At 35.2% G+C, this 18,585-nt stretch overlaps 1 protein-coding gene across 1 annotated transcript; it reads left to right on the forward strand.

Annotated features, from left to right (window-relative positions):
• The first annotated feature begins 15,057 nt into the window (after positions 1-15,057).
• Positions 15,058-15,843, forward strand: LOC145098771 (uncharacterized). The gene has a single exon (XM_079036380.1). It carries the CDS (start codon positions 15,058-15,060, stop codon positions 15,841-15,843), a length of 786 nt encoding a protein of 261 aa, XP_078892506.1.
• The last annotated feature ends 2,742 nt before the right edge of the window (positions 15,844-18,585 follow it).

Raw genomic sequence — 18,585 nt, forward strand, 5'->3', positions numbered from 1 at the left:
AATCAACTTGACAAAAAGATCAAAATTCTAAGGTCTTATCGAGGAGGAGAATATGAATCCAAAGACTTTGTTGAATTTTGTTCTTTAAATGGTATTATACATCAAACAACTGCTACATATACTCCTCAACAAAATGGAGTGGCAGAAAGGAAGAATAGAACTTTGAAAAACATGATTAATTCAACGTTAATTACTTCTGGAGCACCACATAATCTGTGGGGAGAAGCATGTCTTGCAGCAAATTCAATTCTTAATAGAATTCCTCATAAAAAGAGTGATAAATCACCCTATCATCAGTGGAAAGGGAGGTTATCCTCTTATAAAAGGATGAAAGTGTGGGGTTGTCTTGCTAGGGTACAAGTATCTCTTCCTAAGAGGACTAAACTTGGACCAAAAACCATAGATTGCATCTATCTTGGCCCTGCCATGAATAGTGCAGCCTATAGGTTTCTTGTGTTTAAATCACATGTTGATGATATCTATAACCAAACCATCATGGAATCAGCAGAGACTGAATTCTTTGAAAATATTTTTCCTTTTAAGGATAAAGGGAAAGAGGTTACCTACTCTAGGAAAAGACCTCTAGATGATGGACTAAATGATACCATTCCAGACAAAAGTTTACAATCAAATGAAGAGAGCTCTTCTAAGGTACAAGAAGAGAACTTAGAACCCATAAGAAGCAAACGGGGCAAAATAGCCAAAGATTTTGGACCTGATTACACGACCTATGTAGTAAATAAGGAACCACAAACTTATAAGGATGCCATGGATTCCTCTGAAGCTCCCTGTTGGAAAGAGGCAATCAAAAGTGAGATTGACTCCATTGTGAAAAATAACACTTGGAAATTGGTAGATTTGCCACCTGGGCAAAAACCAATTGGGCACAAATGGATATTCAAGAAGAAGTTTAGACCTGATGGTACCATTGAAAAATACAAAGCTCGTTTAGTAGCTAAAGGGTATCATCAAAAAGAGGGTCAAGACTTCTTTGACACCTATTCACCTGTCACAAGAATTACATCAATTCGCACATTGGTAGCAATTGCAGCCATTCACAATTTGGAAACACACCAAATGGATGTGAAAACTGCCTTCTTGTATGGTGAACTAGATGAAGAAATATATATATGAACAAACCTGAAGGGTTTGTGGTTAAAGGTCAAGAAAACAAAGTCTGTAAGTTAGTTAGATCACTTTATGGACTAAAACTGGCTCCAAAGCAATGGCATGAGAAGTTTGACAACACATTACTCTCTAATGCATTTAGAATTAACGAATGTGATAAATGTGTTTATGTCAAACAATACAAGAACGCTTGTGTCATCATATGCTTGTATGTGGATGATATGCTTATAATGGGTACTAATTTGGATGTGATCAATCAAACCAAGAAAATGTTACACTCCTCCTTTTCCATGAAGGACTTGGGAGTAGTAGATGTGATCCTCGGTGTAAGAGTTCAAAGAAGATCAGATGGTTATACTCTTACTCTGTCCCATTATATAGAAAGTATACTTAAGAAGTTTGGACACTATGATGACAAGCCGGTAGTCACCCCTTTTGATCCTTCAAGTCATCTTAAGAAGAATAAAGGTGATAGTGTAGCTCAGTTATAATATACTCAAGTTCTTGGTAGCTTAATGTATATTATCAATTGTACTCGAACGGACTTGGCTTATAGTGTAAGTAGATTGAGCCGTTACTCCCACAATCCTAGGAAAGATCATTGGTATGCATTAGTAAGAGTGCTTAGATATTTAAAGCATAAAATGAATCATGCATTGCATTACACGAGATATCCTCCTGTTCTTGAAGGGTATTGTGATGCAAATTGGATTTCCAATACCTCAGAGGCAAAATCCACAAGTGGATATGTGTTCACTCTTGGTGGAGCTGCTATCTCTTGGAAATCATCTAAGAAAACTGTGAATACTCGTTTGACAATGGAAGCAGAGTTTGTTGCTTTAGACAAAGCTGCTGAAGAAGCTAAATGGCTTAAAAGCTTCCTAGAAGGTATTCCTCTGTGGCCTCAACCTGTTACTGCCATTGGCGTACATTGTGATAGTATGGCTGCTCTTACTAGAGCACAAAGTCAGATATACAATGGAAAGTCGAGACACATTAGGCGCATACATATTACAATAAGAGACTTGCTGAAGAATGGAATCATTTCCATTAGTTACATAAAGTTAAAGGAAAATATAGCCGATCCCTTGACAAAAGGCCTTAGTAGAGAGCAAGTTCTCTTCACATCGAGGGGAATGGGCTTCAAGCCAACACAATGAGTCACCACCTATCAGAAACCTAACCTAGCAACATTGGAAATCCCACGATCTAGGTTCAATAGGACAACTAGTTGGGGAAGACTCAAAGAAGCACTAACATAAAGGTATGCTCACTCCTATGATATTTAGTTTGTGTTTTTCCGTTGATGATATAGAGATGAATTCTTTATTCTTAATAATGCTGATAGCTTTTATATTGGAATAAGTACAGATTGTTCCAGAATAGCATTACCTATGTGAGATGGATGTGAGGTCGCATCTTTGGGAGCTGATACGGCTAAGCTCTCTAAAAGTCTCATGAAGAAAGGATTGTTCATGACCGAAATGAACACAACGGTAAGAAATGATTTATGCTTAGATATGATATGTGTGATACTTCTTGTTTTATTCTACTATAAAAAGTGGTTAGTTCAAGACTCTAGTTCACAAACCACAAAGTAGATCCAAGTAGCAGTCACTATGAAAGGTTCAAGTTTTACAACACCTCTTCAGATTCATGTCATATCTAACTTCCCTTATTAGAATATCAAAGTTCACTTATTTTCTATTCTAATGTGGGGTATTCTTGGAGTTTAAGTAGAAAACGTGGGGTATTGTTGGAACTTTTCTTAACAATGTGGGACTTATCCCACATTGGTGGAAGAGAAAACCTTCTGCCACCTTATATGTCTTGTCCCACTCATTTAGTTAAATGGGTCAAGTAATGGGTTAATCATGTTGGGCTTGGGTTGTGGTGTTGGATTAGCCTAATTGGACTCATAATACGCTAATATCAAGAGAATATTTAATGGTCAAAAGAGGGGCCTTGGGCCTTGGGGCTCTTGGGTCTTCCTGATTAATTAAATAATTTTTAATTACGAAATTAAATTTTATTCTTTATTTTTATTAAATTTGTAATCACTGAATGACAGGTATTTTGAAGTTATTTTCGGTTTTGACATTTTTCAATTGTCATAATCAATACCTATAAATACATGATTTCTGTCATTTGTGAGGGGTTACAGAAACAATCACCACAAATTCTCTTCAAAATTCGTTATTCCTGAAGATGAAGGGGACATAGAAATTTCGATAGATTCAAGATTACTTCTTGGATTGATTGTTGTATCCACTAGACAGATCCCTACCAGGGAAATTTCTGTCTTAGGACACTGCAATTTGCAGGCCTCAATTTACATAATTTCGTTTTTGTGTTTCTGTTGTAAACATAAATCTTCAAGTATGTTTTCTGTAAACTGATTCTTGTATATTACATATATATATATATATATATTTCAATTTCGTTTGTTTTATTTCTATTAGTCTTGTTGATTGTATACTTCTATAATAAGAATCTAAGACATAAATCAAAGAGTGAAGAATGGATCAAAATTCCATCATCAAAACACATGTGGAAAAGCCTGAAAAATTCAAAGGCTCAGATTTCCGGAGATGGCAACAGAAGATGTTGTTTTATCTAACAACTCTTCATGTTTCCAATGTTCTCACAGATGATTCTCCTTCTCCTCCTACTGGTATAACCACTGCAGAAGGAACAACACAACCCAGTGAATCCCAATATTAATAACAATCTAAGACATAAATCAAAGAGTGAAGAATGGATCAAAATTCCATCATCAAAACACATGTGGAAAAGCCTGAGAAATTCAAAGGCTCAGATTTCCAGAGATGGCAACATAAGATGTTGTTTTATCTAAAAACTCGTCATGTTTCCAATGTTCTCACAGATGATTCTCCTTCTCCTCCTACTGGTATAACCATTGTAGAAGGAACAACACAACCCAGTGAATCCCAATTGGCAGAACATCAAAGGGCAGTGGAAACTTGGAACAAAAATTAATATAATTGTAGAAATTATATTCTGAATGCACTGGATGATTCTCTCTATGATATCTACTCAACCACGACTACTGCAAGAGAGATATGGGAATCACTGGAAAAAGAAATACAAAAAGAGAAGTGGCATGTTCCAAGAAATTCGTGATTGGAAAGTTCATGAATTTCAAGATGGTGGATACCAAATCTGTCCTCAAACAAGTGGAGGAAATTCAAGTCATTGCACATGATCTTGAAGTTGAAGGCATGGGTATAAACTCTAACTTTCTTGTTGGTTCAATCATTGAAAAACTTCCTCCTTCTTGGAAGAATTTCAAATTATATCTTTAGCACTGAACTGATGACGTGAGTTTTGAGCAACTTGTGTTGAGAATTCGTGTGGAAGAAGATAACATATCTAATGAGAAGGCAGATGCAAATTACTTGGAACCAAGTACAAACTTTTTTGGAGAAGCAAGTACGTCAAGGACAAAGCACAACAACAAGAAAGGGAAGCAAGGCTCCAAAAACTCTTCCAAAGATGGCAAAAATCATGGCCCTAACAAAAAGAATTTCAAGAAGAATTCTGGTCCATGCTATGTTTGTGGCAAAACTTGACACAAGGCCAAAGATTGAAGATTCAGGAGGGTTCGAGGAGAGAATAATGGAGGGAACAATAGAGACAATGGTGGTAATTCTGGTGGAGGAAATTCTGGTCAAGTCAACATGGTTGAATCACCAAATCAGTTTGTTGTTGTGATTCAAACCCACATGGTTAGAAATTGTGTGGATTGGTGGATTTTTCTACATACCAGAAAGTCTCGGATTCTGAACCAATGTTTATGGGAAATGGCTCTACTGCAAAAGTGGAAGGAAAGGGAAAAGTGAAGTTGCAACTGACTTCTGAAAAACAACTCATTTTAAGTGATGTTTTGCATGTTCCTGAAATTAATAAGAATTTGATTTCTGGTCCAATTCTTAGTAACAAATGTTTCAAACTTGTATTTGAGTCTGATAAGTTTGTTCTCACCAAGCGTGGGGTGCCTGTTGGAAAGGGATACCGTAGTGAGGGTCTCTTCAAAGTCAGTGTCTTACCTTTGTACTATTGTGTTGAAACACCAAACAATGACGTAACCAATGTTAATGCTAATTCAATAATGGGCACTACTAGCCCCTCTTCTATGTATATGCATGATCCTTCATTTTTGTGGCATTCTTGTTTGGGACATGTCAATTTTCGTTCTATTCAAAGAATGGCAAAACTTGGCATGTTACCAAAATATTCATTAGTTAAAAACATAAAATGTGAGGTTTGTGTAGAATCAAAATTTTCACATCATCCTCATAAATCAGTAGAAAAATCTAATAAAATACTTGGCTTAATCCACTCTGATTTATGTGATTTTAGAGCAACACCTACAAGAGGAGGAAAAAATTATTATATTTATTTTATTGATGATTGCAGCAAGTATTGTTATATTTATTTGTTAAATACCAAGGATGGAGCCTTGAATTCTTTTAAGAATTACAAGGCCGAAGTTGAAAATCAACTTGACAAAAAGATCAAAATTCTAAGGTCTTATCGAGGAGGAGAATATGAATCCAAAGACTTTGTTGAATTTTGTTCTTTAAATGGTATTATACATCAAACAACTGCTACATATACTCCTCAACAAAATGGAGTGGCAGAAAGGAAGAATAGAACTTTGAAAAACATGATTAATTCAACGTTAATTACTTCTGGAGCACCACATAATCTGTGGGGAGAAGCATGTCTTGCAGCAAATTCAATTCTTAATAGAATTCCTCATAAAAAGAGTGATAAATCACCCTATCATCAGTGGAAAGGGAGGTTATCCTCTTATAAAAGGATGAAAGTGTGGGGTTGTCTTGCTAGGGTACAAGTATCTCTTCCTAAGAGGACTAAACTTGGACCAAAAACCATAGATTGCATCTATCTTGGCCCTGCCATGAATAGTGCAGCCTATAGGTTTCTTGTGTTTAAATCACATGTTGATGATATCTATAACCAAACCATCATGGAATCAGCAGAGACTGAATTCTTTGAAAATATTTTTCCTTTTAAGGATAAAGGGAAAGAGGTTACCTACTCTAGGAAAAGACCTCTAGATGATGGACTAAATGATACCATTCCAGACAAAAGTTTACAATCAAATGAAGAGAGCTCTTCTAAGGTACAAGAAGAGAACTTAGAACCCATAAGAAGCAAACGGGGCAAAATAGCCAAAGATTTTGGACCTGATTACACGACCTATGTAGTAAATAAGGAACCACAAACTTATAAGGATGCCATGGATTCCTCTGAAGCTCCCTGTTGGAAAGAGGCAATCAAAAGTGAGATTGACTCCATTGTGAAAAATAACACTTGGAAATTGGTAGATTTGCCACCTGGGCAAAAACCAATTGGGCACAAATGGATATTCAAGAAGAAGTTTAGACCTGATGGTACCATTGAAAAATACAAAGCTCGTTTAGTAGCTAAAGGGTATCATCAAAAAGAGGGTCAAGACTTCTTTGACACCTATTCACCTGTCACAAGAATTACATCAATTCGCACATTGGTAGCAATTGCAGCCATTCACAATTTGGAAACACACCAAATGGATGTGAAAACTGCCTTCTTGTATGGTGAACTAGATGAAGAAATATATATATGAACAAACCTGAAGGGTTTGTGGTTAAAGGTCAAGAAAACAAAGTCTGTAAGTTAGTTAGATCACTTTATGGACTAAAACTGGCTCCAAAGCAATGGCATGAGAAGTTTGACAACACATTACTCTCTAATGCATTTAGAATTAACGAATGTGATAAATGTGTTTATGTCAAACAATACAAGAACGCTTGTGTCATCATATGCTTGTATGTGGATGATATGCTTATAATGGGTACTAATTTGGATGTGATCAATCAAACCAAGAAAATGTTACACTCCTCCTTTTCCATGAAGGACTTGGGAGTAGTAGATGTGATCCTCGGTGTAAGAGTTCAAAGAAGATCAGATGGTTATACTCTTACTCTGTCCCATTATATAGAAAGTATACTTAAGAAGTTTGGACACTATGATGACAAGCCGGTAGTCACCCCTTTTGATCCTTCAAGTCATCTTAAGAAGAATAAAGGTGATAGTGTAGCTCAGTTATAATATACTCAAGTTCTTGGTAGCTTAATGTATATTATCAATTGTACTCGAACGGACTTGGCTTATAGTGTAAGTAGATTGAGCCGTTACTCCCACAATCCTAGGAAAGATCATTGGTATGCATTAGTAAGAGTGCTTAGATATTTAAAGCATAAAATGAATCATGCATTGCATTACACGAGATATCCTCCTGTTCTTGAAGGGTATTGTGATGCAAATTGGATTTCCAATACCTCAGAGGCAAAATCCACAAGTGGATATGTGTTCACTCTTGGTGGAGCTGCTATCTCTTGGAAATCATCTAAGAAAACTGTGAATACTCGTTTGACAATGGAAGCAGAGTTTGTTGCTTTAGACAAAGCTGCTGAAGAAGCTAAATGGCTTAAAAGCTTCCTAGAAGGTATTCCTCTGTGGCCTCAACCTGTTACTGCCATTGGCGTACATTGTGATAGTATGGCTGCTCTTACTAGAGCACAAAGTCAGATATACAATGGAAAGTCGAGACACATTAGGCGCATACATATTACAATAAGAGACTTGCTGAAGAATGGAATCATTTCCATTAGTTACATAAAGTTAAAGGAAAATATAGCCGATCCCTTGACAAAAGGCCTTAGTAGAGAGCAAGTTCTCTTCACATCGAGGGGAATGGGCTTCAAGCCAACACAATGAGTCACCACCTATCAGAAACCTAACCTAGCAACATTGGAAATCCCACGATCTAGGTTCAATAGGACAACTAGTTGGGGAAGACTCAAAGAAGCACTAACATAAAGGTATGCTCACTCCTATGATATTTAGTTTGTGTTTTTCCGTTGATGATATAGAGATGAATTCTTTATTCTTAATAATGCTGATAGCTTTTATATTGGAATAAGTACAGATTGTTCCAGAATAGCATTACCTATGTGAGATGGATGTGAGGTCGCATCTTTGGGAGCTGATACGGCTAAGCTCTCTAAAAGTCTCATGAAGAAAGGATTGTTCATGACCGAAATGAACACAACGGTAAGAAATGATTTATGCTTAGATATGATATGTGTGATACTTCTTGTTTTATTCTACTATAAAAAGTGGTTAGTTCAAGACTCTAGTTCACAAACCACAAAGTAGATCCAAGTAGCAGTCACTATGAAAGGTTCAAGTTTTACAACACCTCTTCAGATTCATGTCATATCTAACTTCCCTTATTAGAATATCAAAGTTCACTTATTTTCTATTCTAATGTGGGGTATTCTTGGAGTTTAAGTAGAAAACGTGGGGTATTGTTGGAACTTTTCTTAACAATGTGGGACTTATCCCACATTGGTGGAAGAGAAAACCTTCTGCCACCTTATATGTCTTGTCCCACTCATTTAGTTAAATGGGTCAAGTAATGGGTTAATCATGTTGGGCTTGGGTTGTGGTGTTGGATTAGCCTAATTGGACTCATAATACGCTAATATCAAGAGAATATTTAATGGTCAAAAGAGGGGCCTTGGGCCTTGGGGCTCTTGGGTCTTCCTGATTAATTAAATAATTTTTAATTACGAAATTAAATTTTATTCTTTATTTTTATTAAATTTGTAATCACTGAATGACAGGTATTTTGAAGTTATTTTCGGTTTTGACATTTTTCAATTGTCATAATCAATACCTATAAATACATGATTTCTGTCATTTGTGAGGGGTTACAGAAACAATCACCACAAATTCTCTTCAAAATTCGTTATTCCTGAAGATGAAGGGGACATAGAAATTTCGATAGATTCAAGATTACTTCTTGGATTGATTGTTGTATCCACTAGACAGATCCCTACCAGGGAAATTTCTGTCTTAGGACACTGCAATTTGCAGGCCTCAATCTACATAATTTCGTTTTTGTGTTTCTGTTGTAAACATAAATCTTCAAGTATGTTTTCTGTAAACTGATTCTTGTATATTACATATATATATATATATATATATATTTCAATTTCGTTTGTTTTATTTCTATTAGTCTTGTTGATTGTATACTTCTATAATAAGAATCTAAGACATAAATCAAAGAGTGAAGAATGGATCAAAATTCCATCATCAAAACACATGTGGAAAAGCCTGAGAAATTCAAAGGCTCAGATTTCCGGAGATGGCAACAGAAGATGTTGTTTTATCTAACAACTCTTCATGTTTCCAATGTTCTCACAGATGATTCTCCTTCTCCTCCTACTGGTATAACCACTGCAGAAGGAACAACACAACCCAGTGAATCCCAATATTAATAACAATCTAAGACATAAATCAAAGAGTGAAGAATGGATCAAAATTCCATCATCAAAACACATGTGGAAAAGCCTGAGAAATTCAAAGGCTCAGATTTCCAGAGATGGCAACATAAGATGTTGTTTTATCTAAAAACTCGTCATGTTTCCAATGTTCTCACAGATGATTCTCCTTCTCCTCCTACTGGTATAACCATTGTAGAAGGAACAACACAACCCAGTGAATCCCAATTGGCAGAACATCAAAGGGCAGTGGAAACTTGGAACAAAAATTAATATAATTGTAGAAATTATATTCTGAATGCACTGGATGATTCTCTCTATGATATCTACTCAACCACGACTACTGCAAGAGAGATATGGGAATCACTGGAAAAAGAAATACAAAAAGAGAAGTGGCATGTTCCAAGAAATTCGTGATTGGAAAGTTCATGAATTTCAAGATGGTGGATACCAAATCTGTCCTCAAACAAGTGGAGGAAATTCAAGTCATTGCACATGATCTTGAAGTTGAAGGCATGGGTATAAACTCTAACTTTCTTGTTGGTTCAATCATTGAAAAACTTCCTCCTTCTTGGAAGAATTTCAAATTATATCTTTAGCACTGAACTGATGACGTGAGTTTTGAGCAACTTGTGTTGAGAATTCGTGTGGAAGAAGATAACATATCTAATGAGAAGGCAGATGCAAATTACTTGGAACCAAGTACAAACTTTTTTGGAGAAGCAAGTACGTCAAGGACAAAGCACAACAACAAGAAAGGGAAGCAAGGCTCCAAAAACTCTTCCAAAGATGGCAAAAATCATGGCCCTAACAAAAAGAATTTCAAGAAGAATTCTGGTCCATGCTATGTTTGTGGCAAAACTTGACACAAGGCCAAAGATTGAAGATTCAGGAGGGTTCGAGGAGAGAATAATGGAGGGAACAATAGAGACAATGGTGGTAATTCTGGTGGAGGAAATTCTGGTCAAGTCAACATGGTTGAATCACCAAATCAGTTTGTTGTTGTGATTCAAACCCACATGGTTAGAAATTGTGTGGATTGGTGGATTTTTCTACATACCAGAAAGTCTCGGATTCTGAACCAATGTTTATGGGAAATGGCTCTACTGCAAAAGTGGAAGGAAAGGGAAAAGTGAAGTTGCAACTGACTTCTGAAAAACAACTCATTTTAAGTGATGTTTTGCATGTTCCTGAAATTAATAAGAATTTGATTTCTGGTCCAATTCTTAGTAACAAATGTTTCAAACTTGTATTTGAGTCTGATAAGTTTGTTCTCACCAAGCGTGGGGTGCCTGTTGGAAAGGGATACCGTAGTGAGGGTCTCTTCAAAGTCAGTGTCTTACCTTTGTACTATTGTGTTGAAACACCAAACAATGACGTAACCAATGTTAATGCTAATTCAATAATGGGCACTACTAGCCCCTCTTCTATGTATATGCATGATCCTTCATTTTTGTGGCATTCTTGTTTGGGACATGTCAATTTTCGTTCTATTCAAAGAATGGCAAAACTTGGCATGTTACCAAAATATTCATTAGTTAAAAACATAAAATGTGAGGTTTGTGTAGAATCAAAATTTTCACATCATCCTCATAAATCAGTAGAAAAATCTAATAAAATACTTGGCTTAATCCACTCTGATTTATGTGATTTTAGAGCAACACCTACAAGAGGAGGAAAAAATTATTATATTTATTTTATTGATGATTGCAGCAAGTATTGTTATATTTATTTGTTAAATACCAAGGATGGAGCCTTGAATTCTTTTAAGAATTACAAGGCCGAAGTTGAAAATCAACTTGACAAAAAGATCAAAATTCTAAGGTCTTATCGAGGAGGAGAATATGAATCCAAAGACTTTGTTGAATTTTGTTCTTTAAATGGTATTATACATCAAACAACTGCTACATATACTCCTCAACAAAATGGAGTGGCAGAAAGGAAGAATAGAACTTTGAAAAACATGATTAATTCAACGTTAATTACTTCTGGAGCACCACATAATCTGTGGGGAGAAGCATGTCTTGCAGCAAATTCAATTCTTAATAGAATTCCTCATAAAAAGAGTGATAAATCACCCTATCATCAGTGGAAAGGGAGGTTATCCTCTTATAAAAGGATGAAAGTGTGGGGTTGTCTTGCTAGGGTACAAGTATCTCTTCCTAAGAGGACTAAACTTGGACCAAAAACCATAGATTGCATCTATCTTGGCCCTGCCATGAATAGTGCAGCCTATAGGTTTCTTGTGTTTAAATCACATGTTGATGATATCTATAACCAAACCATCATGGAATCAGCAGAGACTGAATTCTTTGAAAATATTTTTCCTTTTAAGGATAAAGGGAAAGAGGTTACCTACTCTAGGAAAAGACCTCTAGATGATGGACTAAATGATACCATTCCAGACAAAAGTTTACAATCAAATGAAGAGAGCTCTTCTAAGGTACAAGAAGAGAACTTAGAACCCATAAGAAGCAAACGGGGCAAAATAGCCAAAGATTTTGGACCTGATTACACGACCTATGTAGTAAATAAGGAACCACAAACTTATAAGGATGCCATGGATTCCTCTGAAGCTCCCTGTTGGAAAGAGGCAATCAAAAGTGAGATTGACTCCATTGTGAAAAATAACACTTGGAAATTGGTAGATTTGCCACCTGGGCAAAAACCAATTGGGCACAAATGGATATTCAAGAAGAAGTTTAGACCTGATGGTACCATTGAAAAATACAAAGCTCGTTTAGTAGCTAAAGGGTATCATCAAAAAGAGGGTCAAGACTTCTTTGACACCTATTCACCTGTCACAAGAATTACATCAATTCGCACATTGGTAGCAATTGCAGCCATTCACAATTTGGAAACACACCAAATGGATGTGAAAACTGCCTTCTTGTATGGTGAACTAGATGAAGAAATATATATATGAACAAACCTGAAGGGTTTGTGGTTAAAGGTCAAGAAAACAAAGTCTGTAAGTTAGTTAGATCACTTTATGGACTAAAACTGGCTCCAAAGCAATGGCATGAGAAGTTTGACAACACATTACTCTCTAATGCATTTAGAATTAACAAATGTGATAAATGTGTTTATGTCAAACAATACAAGAACGCTTGTGTCATCATATGCTTGTATGTGGATGATATGCTTATAATGGGTACTAATTTGGATGTGATCAATCAAACCAAGAAAATGTTACACTCCTCCTTTTCCATGAAGGACTTGGGAGTAGTAGATGTGATCCTTGGTGTAAGAGTTCAAAGAAGATCAGATGGTTATACTCTTACTCTGTCCCATTATATAGAAAGTATACTTAAGAAGTTTGGACACTATGATGACAAGCCGGTAGTCACCCCTTTTGATCCTTCAAGTCATCTTAAGAAGAATAAAGGTGATAGTGTAGCTCAGTTATAATATACTCAAGTTCTTGGTAGCTTAATGTATATTATCAATTGTACTCGAACGGACTTGGCTTATAGTGTAAGTAGATTGAGCCGTTACTCCCACAATCCTAGGAAAGATCATTGGTATGCATTAGTAAGAGTGCTTAGATATTTAAAGCATAAAATGAATCATGCATTGCATTACACGAGATATCCTCCTGTTCTTGAAGGGTATTGTGATGCAAATTGGATTTCCAATACCTCATAGGCAAAATCCACAAGTGGATATGTGTTCACTCTTGGTGGAGCTGCTATCTCTTGGAAATCATCTAAGAAAACTGTGAATACTCGTTTGACAATGGAAGCAGAGTTTGTTGCTTTAGACAAAGCTGCTGAAGAAGCTAAATGGCTTAAAAGCTTCCTAGAAGGTATTCCTCTGTGGCCTCAACCTGTTACTGCCATTGGCGTACATTGTGATAGTATGGCTGCTCTTACTAGAGCACAAAGTCAGATATACAATGGAAAGTCGAGACACATTAGGCGCATACATATTACAATAAGAGACTTGCTGAAGAATGGAATCATTTCCATTAGTTACATAAAGTTAAAGGAAAATATAGCCGATCCCTTGACAAAAGGCCTTAGTAGAGAGCAAGTTCTCTTCACATCGAGGGGAATGGGCTTCAAGCCAACACAATGAGTCACCACCTATCAGAAACCTAACCTAGCAACATTGGAAATCCCACGATCTAGGTTCAATAGGACAACTAGTTGGGGAAGACTCAAAGAAGCACTAACATAAAGGTATGCTCACTCCTATGATATTTATTTTGTGTTTTTCCGTTGATGATATAGAGATGAATTCTTTATTCTTAATAATGATGATAGCTTTTATAGTGGAATAAGTACGGATTGTTCCAGATTAGCATTACCTATGTGAGATGGATGTGACGTCGCATCTTTGGGAGCTGATATGGCTAAGCTCTCTAAAAGTCTCATGAAGAAAGGATTGTTCATGACCGAAATGAACACAACGGTAAGAAATGATTTATGCTTAGATATGATATGTGTGATACTTCTTGTTTTATTCTACTATAAAAAGTGGTTAGTTCAAGACTCTAGTTCACTAACCACAAAGTAGATCCAAGTAGCATTCACTATGAAAGGTTCAAGTTTTACAACACCTATTCAGATGCATGTCATATCTAACTTCCCTTATTAGAATATCAAAGTTCACTTATTTTCTATTCAAATGTGGGGTATTCTTGGAGTTTGAATAGAAAATGTGGGGTATTGTTTGAACTTTTCTTAACGATGTGGGACTTATCCCACATTGGTGGAAGAGAAAACATTCTGCCACCTTATATGTCTTGTCCCACTCATTTAATTAATTGGGTCAAGTAATGGGTTAATCATATTGGGCTTGGGTTGTGGTGTTGGATTAGCCTAATTGGACTCAAAATAGGCTAATATCAAGAGAATATTTAATGGTCAAAAGACGGGCCTTGGGACTTAGGGCTCTTGGGGTCTTCCTGATTAATTAAATAATTTTTAATTACGAAATTAATTTTTATTCTTTATTTTTATTAAATTCGTAATCACTGAATGACAGGTATTTGGAAGTTAATTTCGGTTTTGACAGTTTTTAACTGTCATAATCAATACCTATAACTACATGATTTATGTCATTTGTGAGGGGTTACAGAAACAATCACCACAAATTCTCTTCAAAATTCGTTATTCCTGAAGATGAAGGGGACATAGAAATTTCGACAGATTCAAGATTACTTCTTGGATTGATTGTTGTATCCTCTAGACAGATCCCTACCAGGGAAATTTCTGTCTTAGGACACTGCAATTTGCAGGCCTCAATCTACATAATTTTGTTTTTGTGTTTCTGTTGTAAACATAAATCTTCAAGTATGTTTTCTGTAAACTGATTCTTGTATATTACATATATATATATATATATATATATATATATATATATATATATATATTTCAATTTTGTTTGTTTTATTTCTATTAGTCTTGTTGATTGTATAATTCTGTAATAACAATCTAAGACAGAAATCAAAGAGTGAAGAATGGATCAAAATTCCATCATCAAAACACATGTGGAAAACCCTGAGAAATTCAAAGGCTCAGATTTCCGGAGATGGCAATAGAAGATGTTGTTTTATCTAACAACTCTTCATGTTTCCAATGTTCTCACTGATAATTCTCCCCCTCCTCCTACTAGTATAACCACTTCAGAAGGAACAACACCACCCAGTGAATCCCAATTGGCAGAACATCAAAGGGCAGTGGAAACTTGGAACACAAATGAATATAATTGCAAAAATTATATTCTGAATGCCATGGATGATTCTCTCTATGATATCTACTCTACCATGACTATTGCAAGAGAGATATGGGAATCACTGGAAAAGAAATACAAAACAGAAGTAGCATGCTCCAAGAAATTCGTGATTGGAAAGTTCATGAATTTCAAGATGGTGGATACCAAATCTGTCCTCAAACAAGTGGAGGAAATTCAAGTCATTGCACATGATTTTGAAGTTGAAGGTATGGGTATAAAATATAACTTTCTTGTTGGTTCAATCATTGAAAAACTTCCTCCTTCTTGGAAGAATTTCAAATTATATCTTAAGCACTTAACTGATGACATGAGTTTTGAGCAACTTGTGTTTAGAATTCATGTGGAAGAAGATAACAGATTGAATGAGAAGGCAGATGCAAATTCCTTGGAACCAAGTACAAACTTTGATGGAGAAGCAAGTACTTCAAGCACAAAGCACAACAACAAGAAAGGGAAGCAAGGCTCCAAAAACGCTTCCAAAGATGGCAAAAATCATGGTCCTAACAAGAAGAATTTCAAGAAGAATTCTGGTCCATGCTATGTTTGTGGCAAAATTGGACACAAGGCCAAAGATTGCAGATTCAGGAGGGGTTAAGGAGGAAACAATGGAGGGAACAATGGAAACAATGGTGGTAATTCTGGTAGAGGAAATTATGGTCAAGCCAACATGGTTGAATCACCAAATCAGTTTGTTGTTGTGATTCAAACCAACATGGTTAGCAATTATGTGGATCGGTGGATAGATACTGGAGCCACAAGGCACATTTGCAACTCCCAAACTATGTTTTCTACATACCAGAAAGTCTCGGATTCTGAACCAATGTTTATGGGGAATGGCTCTACTGCAAAAGTTGAAGGAAAAGGAAAAGTGAAGTTGCAACTGACTTCTGAAAAAGAACTCATTTTAAGTGATGTTTTGCATGTTCCTGAAATTACTAAGAATTTGATTAATCGTCCTATTCTTAGTAACAAAGGTTTCAAACTTGTATTTGAGTCTGATAATTTTGTTCTCACTAAGGGTGGGGTGTAAGTTGGAAAGGGATACCTTAGTGAGGGTCTCTTCAAAGTCAGTGTCTTACCTTTGTACTATGGTGTTCTTTAAAAGTTTCATGAAGAAAGGATCGTTCATGACCGAAATGAACACAACGGTAAGAAATGATCTATGCTTAGATATGATATGTGTGATACTTCTTGTTTTATTCTACTATAAAAATTGGTTAGTTCAAGACTCTAGTTCACTATTCACAAAGTAGATCCAAGTAGCAGTCACTATGAAAGGTTCAAGTTTTACAACACCTATTCAGATGCATGTCATATCTAACTTCCCTTATTTGAATATAAAAGTTCACTTATTTTCTATTCAAATGTGGGGTATTCTTGGAGTTTGAATAGAAAATGTGGGGTATTGTTGGAACTTTGCTTAACAATGTGGGACTTATCCCACATTGGTGCAAGAGAAATCTTTCTTCCACCATATATGTCTTGTCCCATTCGTTTAATTAAATGAGTCAAGTAATGGGTTAATCATATTGGGCTTGGGTTGTGGTGTTGGATTAGCCTAATTGGACTCAAAATAGGCTAATATCAAGAGAATATTTAATGGTCAAAAGACGGGCCTTGGGCCTTAGGGCTCTTGGGGTCTTCCTGATTAATTAAATAATTTTTAATTACGAAATTAATTTTTATTCTTTATTTTTATTAAATTCGTAATCACTGAATGACAGGTATTTGGAAGTTATTTTCGGTTTTGACAGTTTTTAACTGTCATAATCAATACCTATAAATACATGATTTATGTCATTTGTGAGGGGTTACAGAAACAATCACCACAAATTCTTTTCAAAATTCGTTATTCCTGAAGATGAAGGGGACATAGAAATTTCGACAGATTCAAGATTACTTCTTGGATTGATTGTTGTATCCTCTAGACAGATCCCTATCAGGGAAACTGCAATTTGCAGGCCTCAATCTACATAATTTCGTTTTTTGTTTCTGTTGTAAACATAAATCTTCAAGTATGTTTTCTGTAAACTGATATATATATATATATATATATATATATATATATATATATATATATATATATATATATATATATATATATTTCAATTTCGTTTGTTTTATTTCTATTAGTCTTGTTGATTGTATATTTCTGTAATAACAATAGCAACATCTTTTTATTTATTTGTGTATCATAGCATCCTAATTTCACATAGCATTGAGTTAGGTTGCTTCAATTGTCGGGTTGTCAAATATAGTTGTCTTTTTTTTTTATGTATTTCATTCTTGAAGCACAATAAAAAAAATAAATAAATAAAATACTAAAAAACCTGACATGGACGAAGCTCAGAATTTTTTATTAGTTTTAGTTGAATTATCAAACATTAAAAATATAGTTTATTAACATATTGCGTTTTGATATCACATGGTAATCCAATTTTTTTTTTTTGATAACGCATAAGAAAAACATATTATACTCATCTTTTATCTTTTATAATCATATAAATGTCATATCATCGTATCATTTATTTTTTAACATATCTTTCAAACTATGTTATATTCATCTTTCATGTTTTGGTATATTTTTTATTTTTTTGATAGAAATAATAATTATTAAATTTAAAAGATTCCGGCTCAAAAAGAATTGTTATCTAAAATAAATACCTAAAAACTTGCTAACATTGATTTTGTTTCCTAAGATTATACTATATTAACATAAATTTACGGTTTTTAATATAAAATTGTTAACCAAATATTTATCCACTTTTGAATTTATTTCAAAATCACCTATTTACTGAATTACAATAAATAAACAGATAATATTAACTTAAATATTATAATTCTTCTAAAATATATAAACAATCCCAAACACGCTAGCAAATCCATAAGATTGTATAAGTTTCGTTGCATAATGTACAAACTACTCCAGCACAAATGCTCTAAAACTAGAAACTTCATTATGCATGAAAGAAGAAATTACATAAAATAAGTGAGTTTCTATATATCCTCGAATACTCCATATATGAAAAATATTTCAAAAATTCACCCAAAAATATATACACAAAATTAGAAAATTTAAATTTAAATCAACCGAAGCTTCAAAAAGCGCTTACGAGTCAACTCCAGCCACTGCCGCCGATCCTCCGCCACCATTAACGCCGTGCAAAAATACCACTAAAGCAATCCTTCAACTTCCCAAAGCAGCACCGGCGATCGGAATCAGGCTCAGAACTCATAGGCTGAAGGTACGCCCAAGCAGCATGCTGCAACAATGGATCCTTGATCGGAATCTCTCGCCAACTATCAATCCGTTTAAATTTCGTCGGAGAATCCACCG

Source organism: Lactuca serriola, chromosome 4 (genome assembly GCF_051521515.1).
Source record: "Lactuca serriola cultivar US96UC23 chromosome 4, Lser_US96UC23_V15, whole genome shotgun sequence".
Lineage (NCBI taxonomy): Eukaryota > Viridiplantae > Streptophyta > Magnoliopsida > Asterales > Asteraceae > Lactuca > Lactuca serriola.

Excerpts from the sequence above, each read along its gene's own strand:
- LOC145098771 (XM_079036380.1), top strand. The coding sequence starts at position 15,058 with ATGTTGTTTTATCTAACAACTCTTCATGTTTCCAATGTTCTCACTGAT.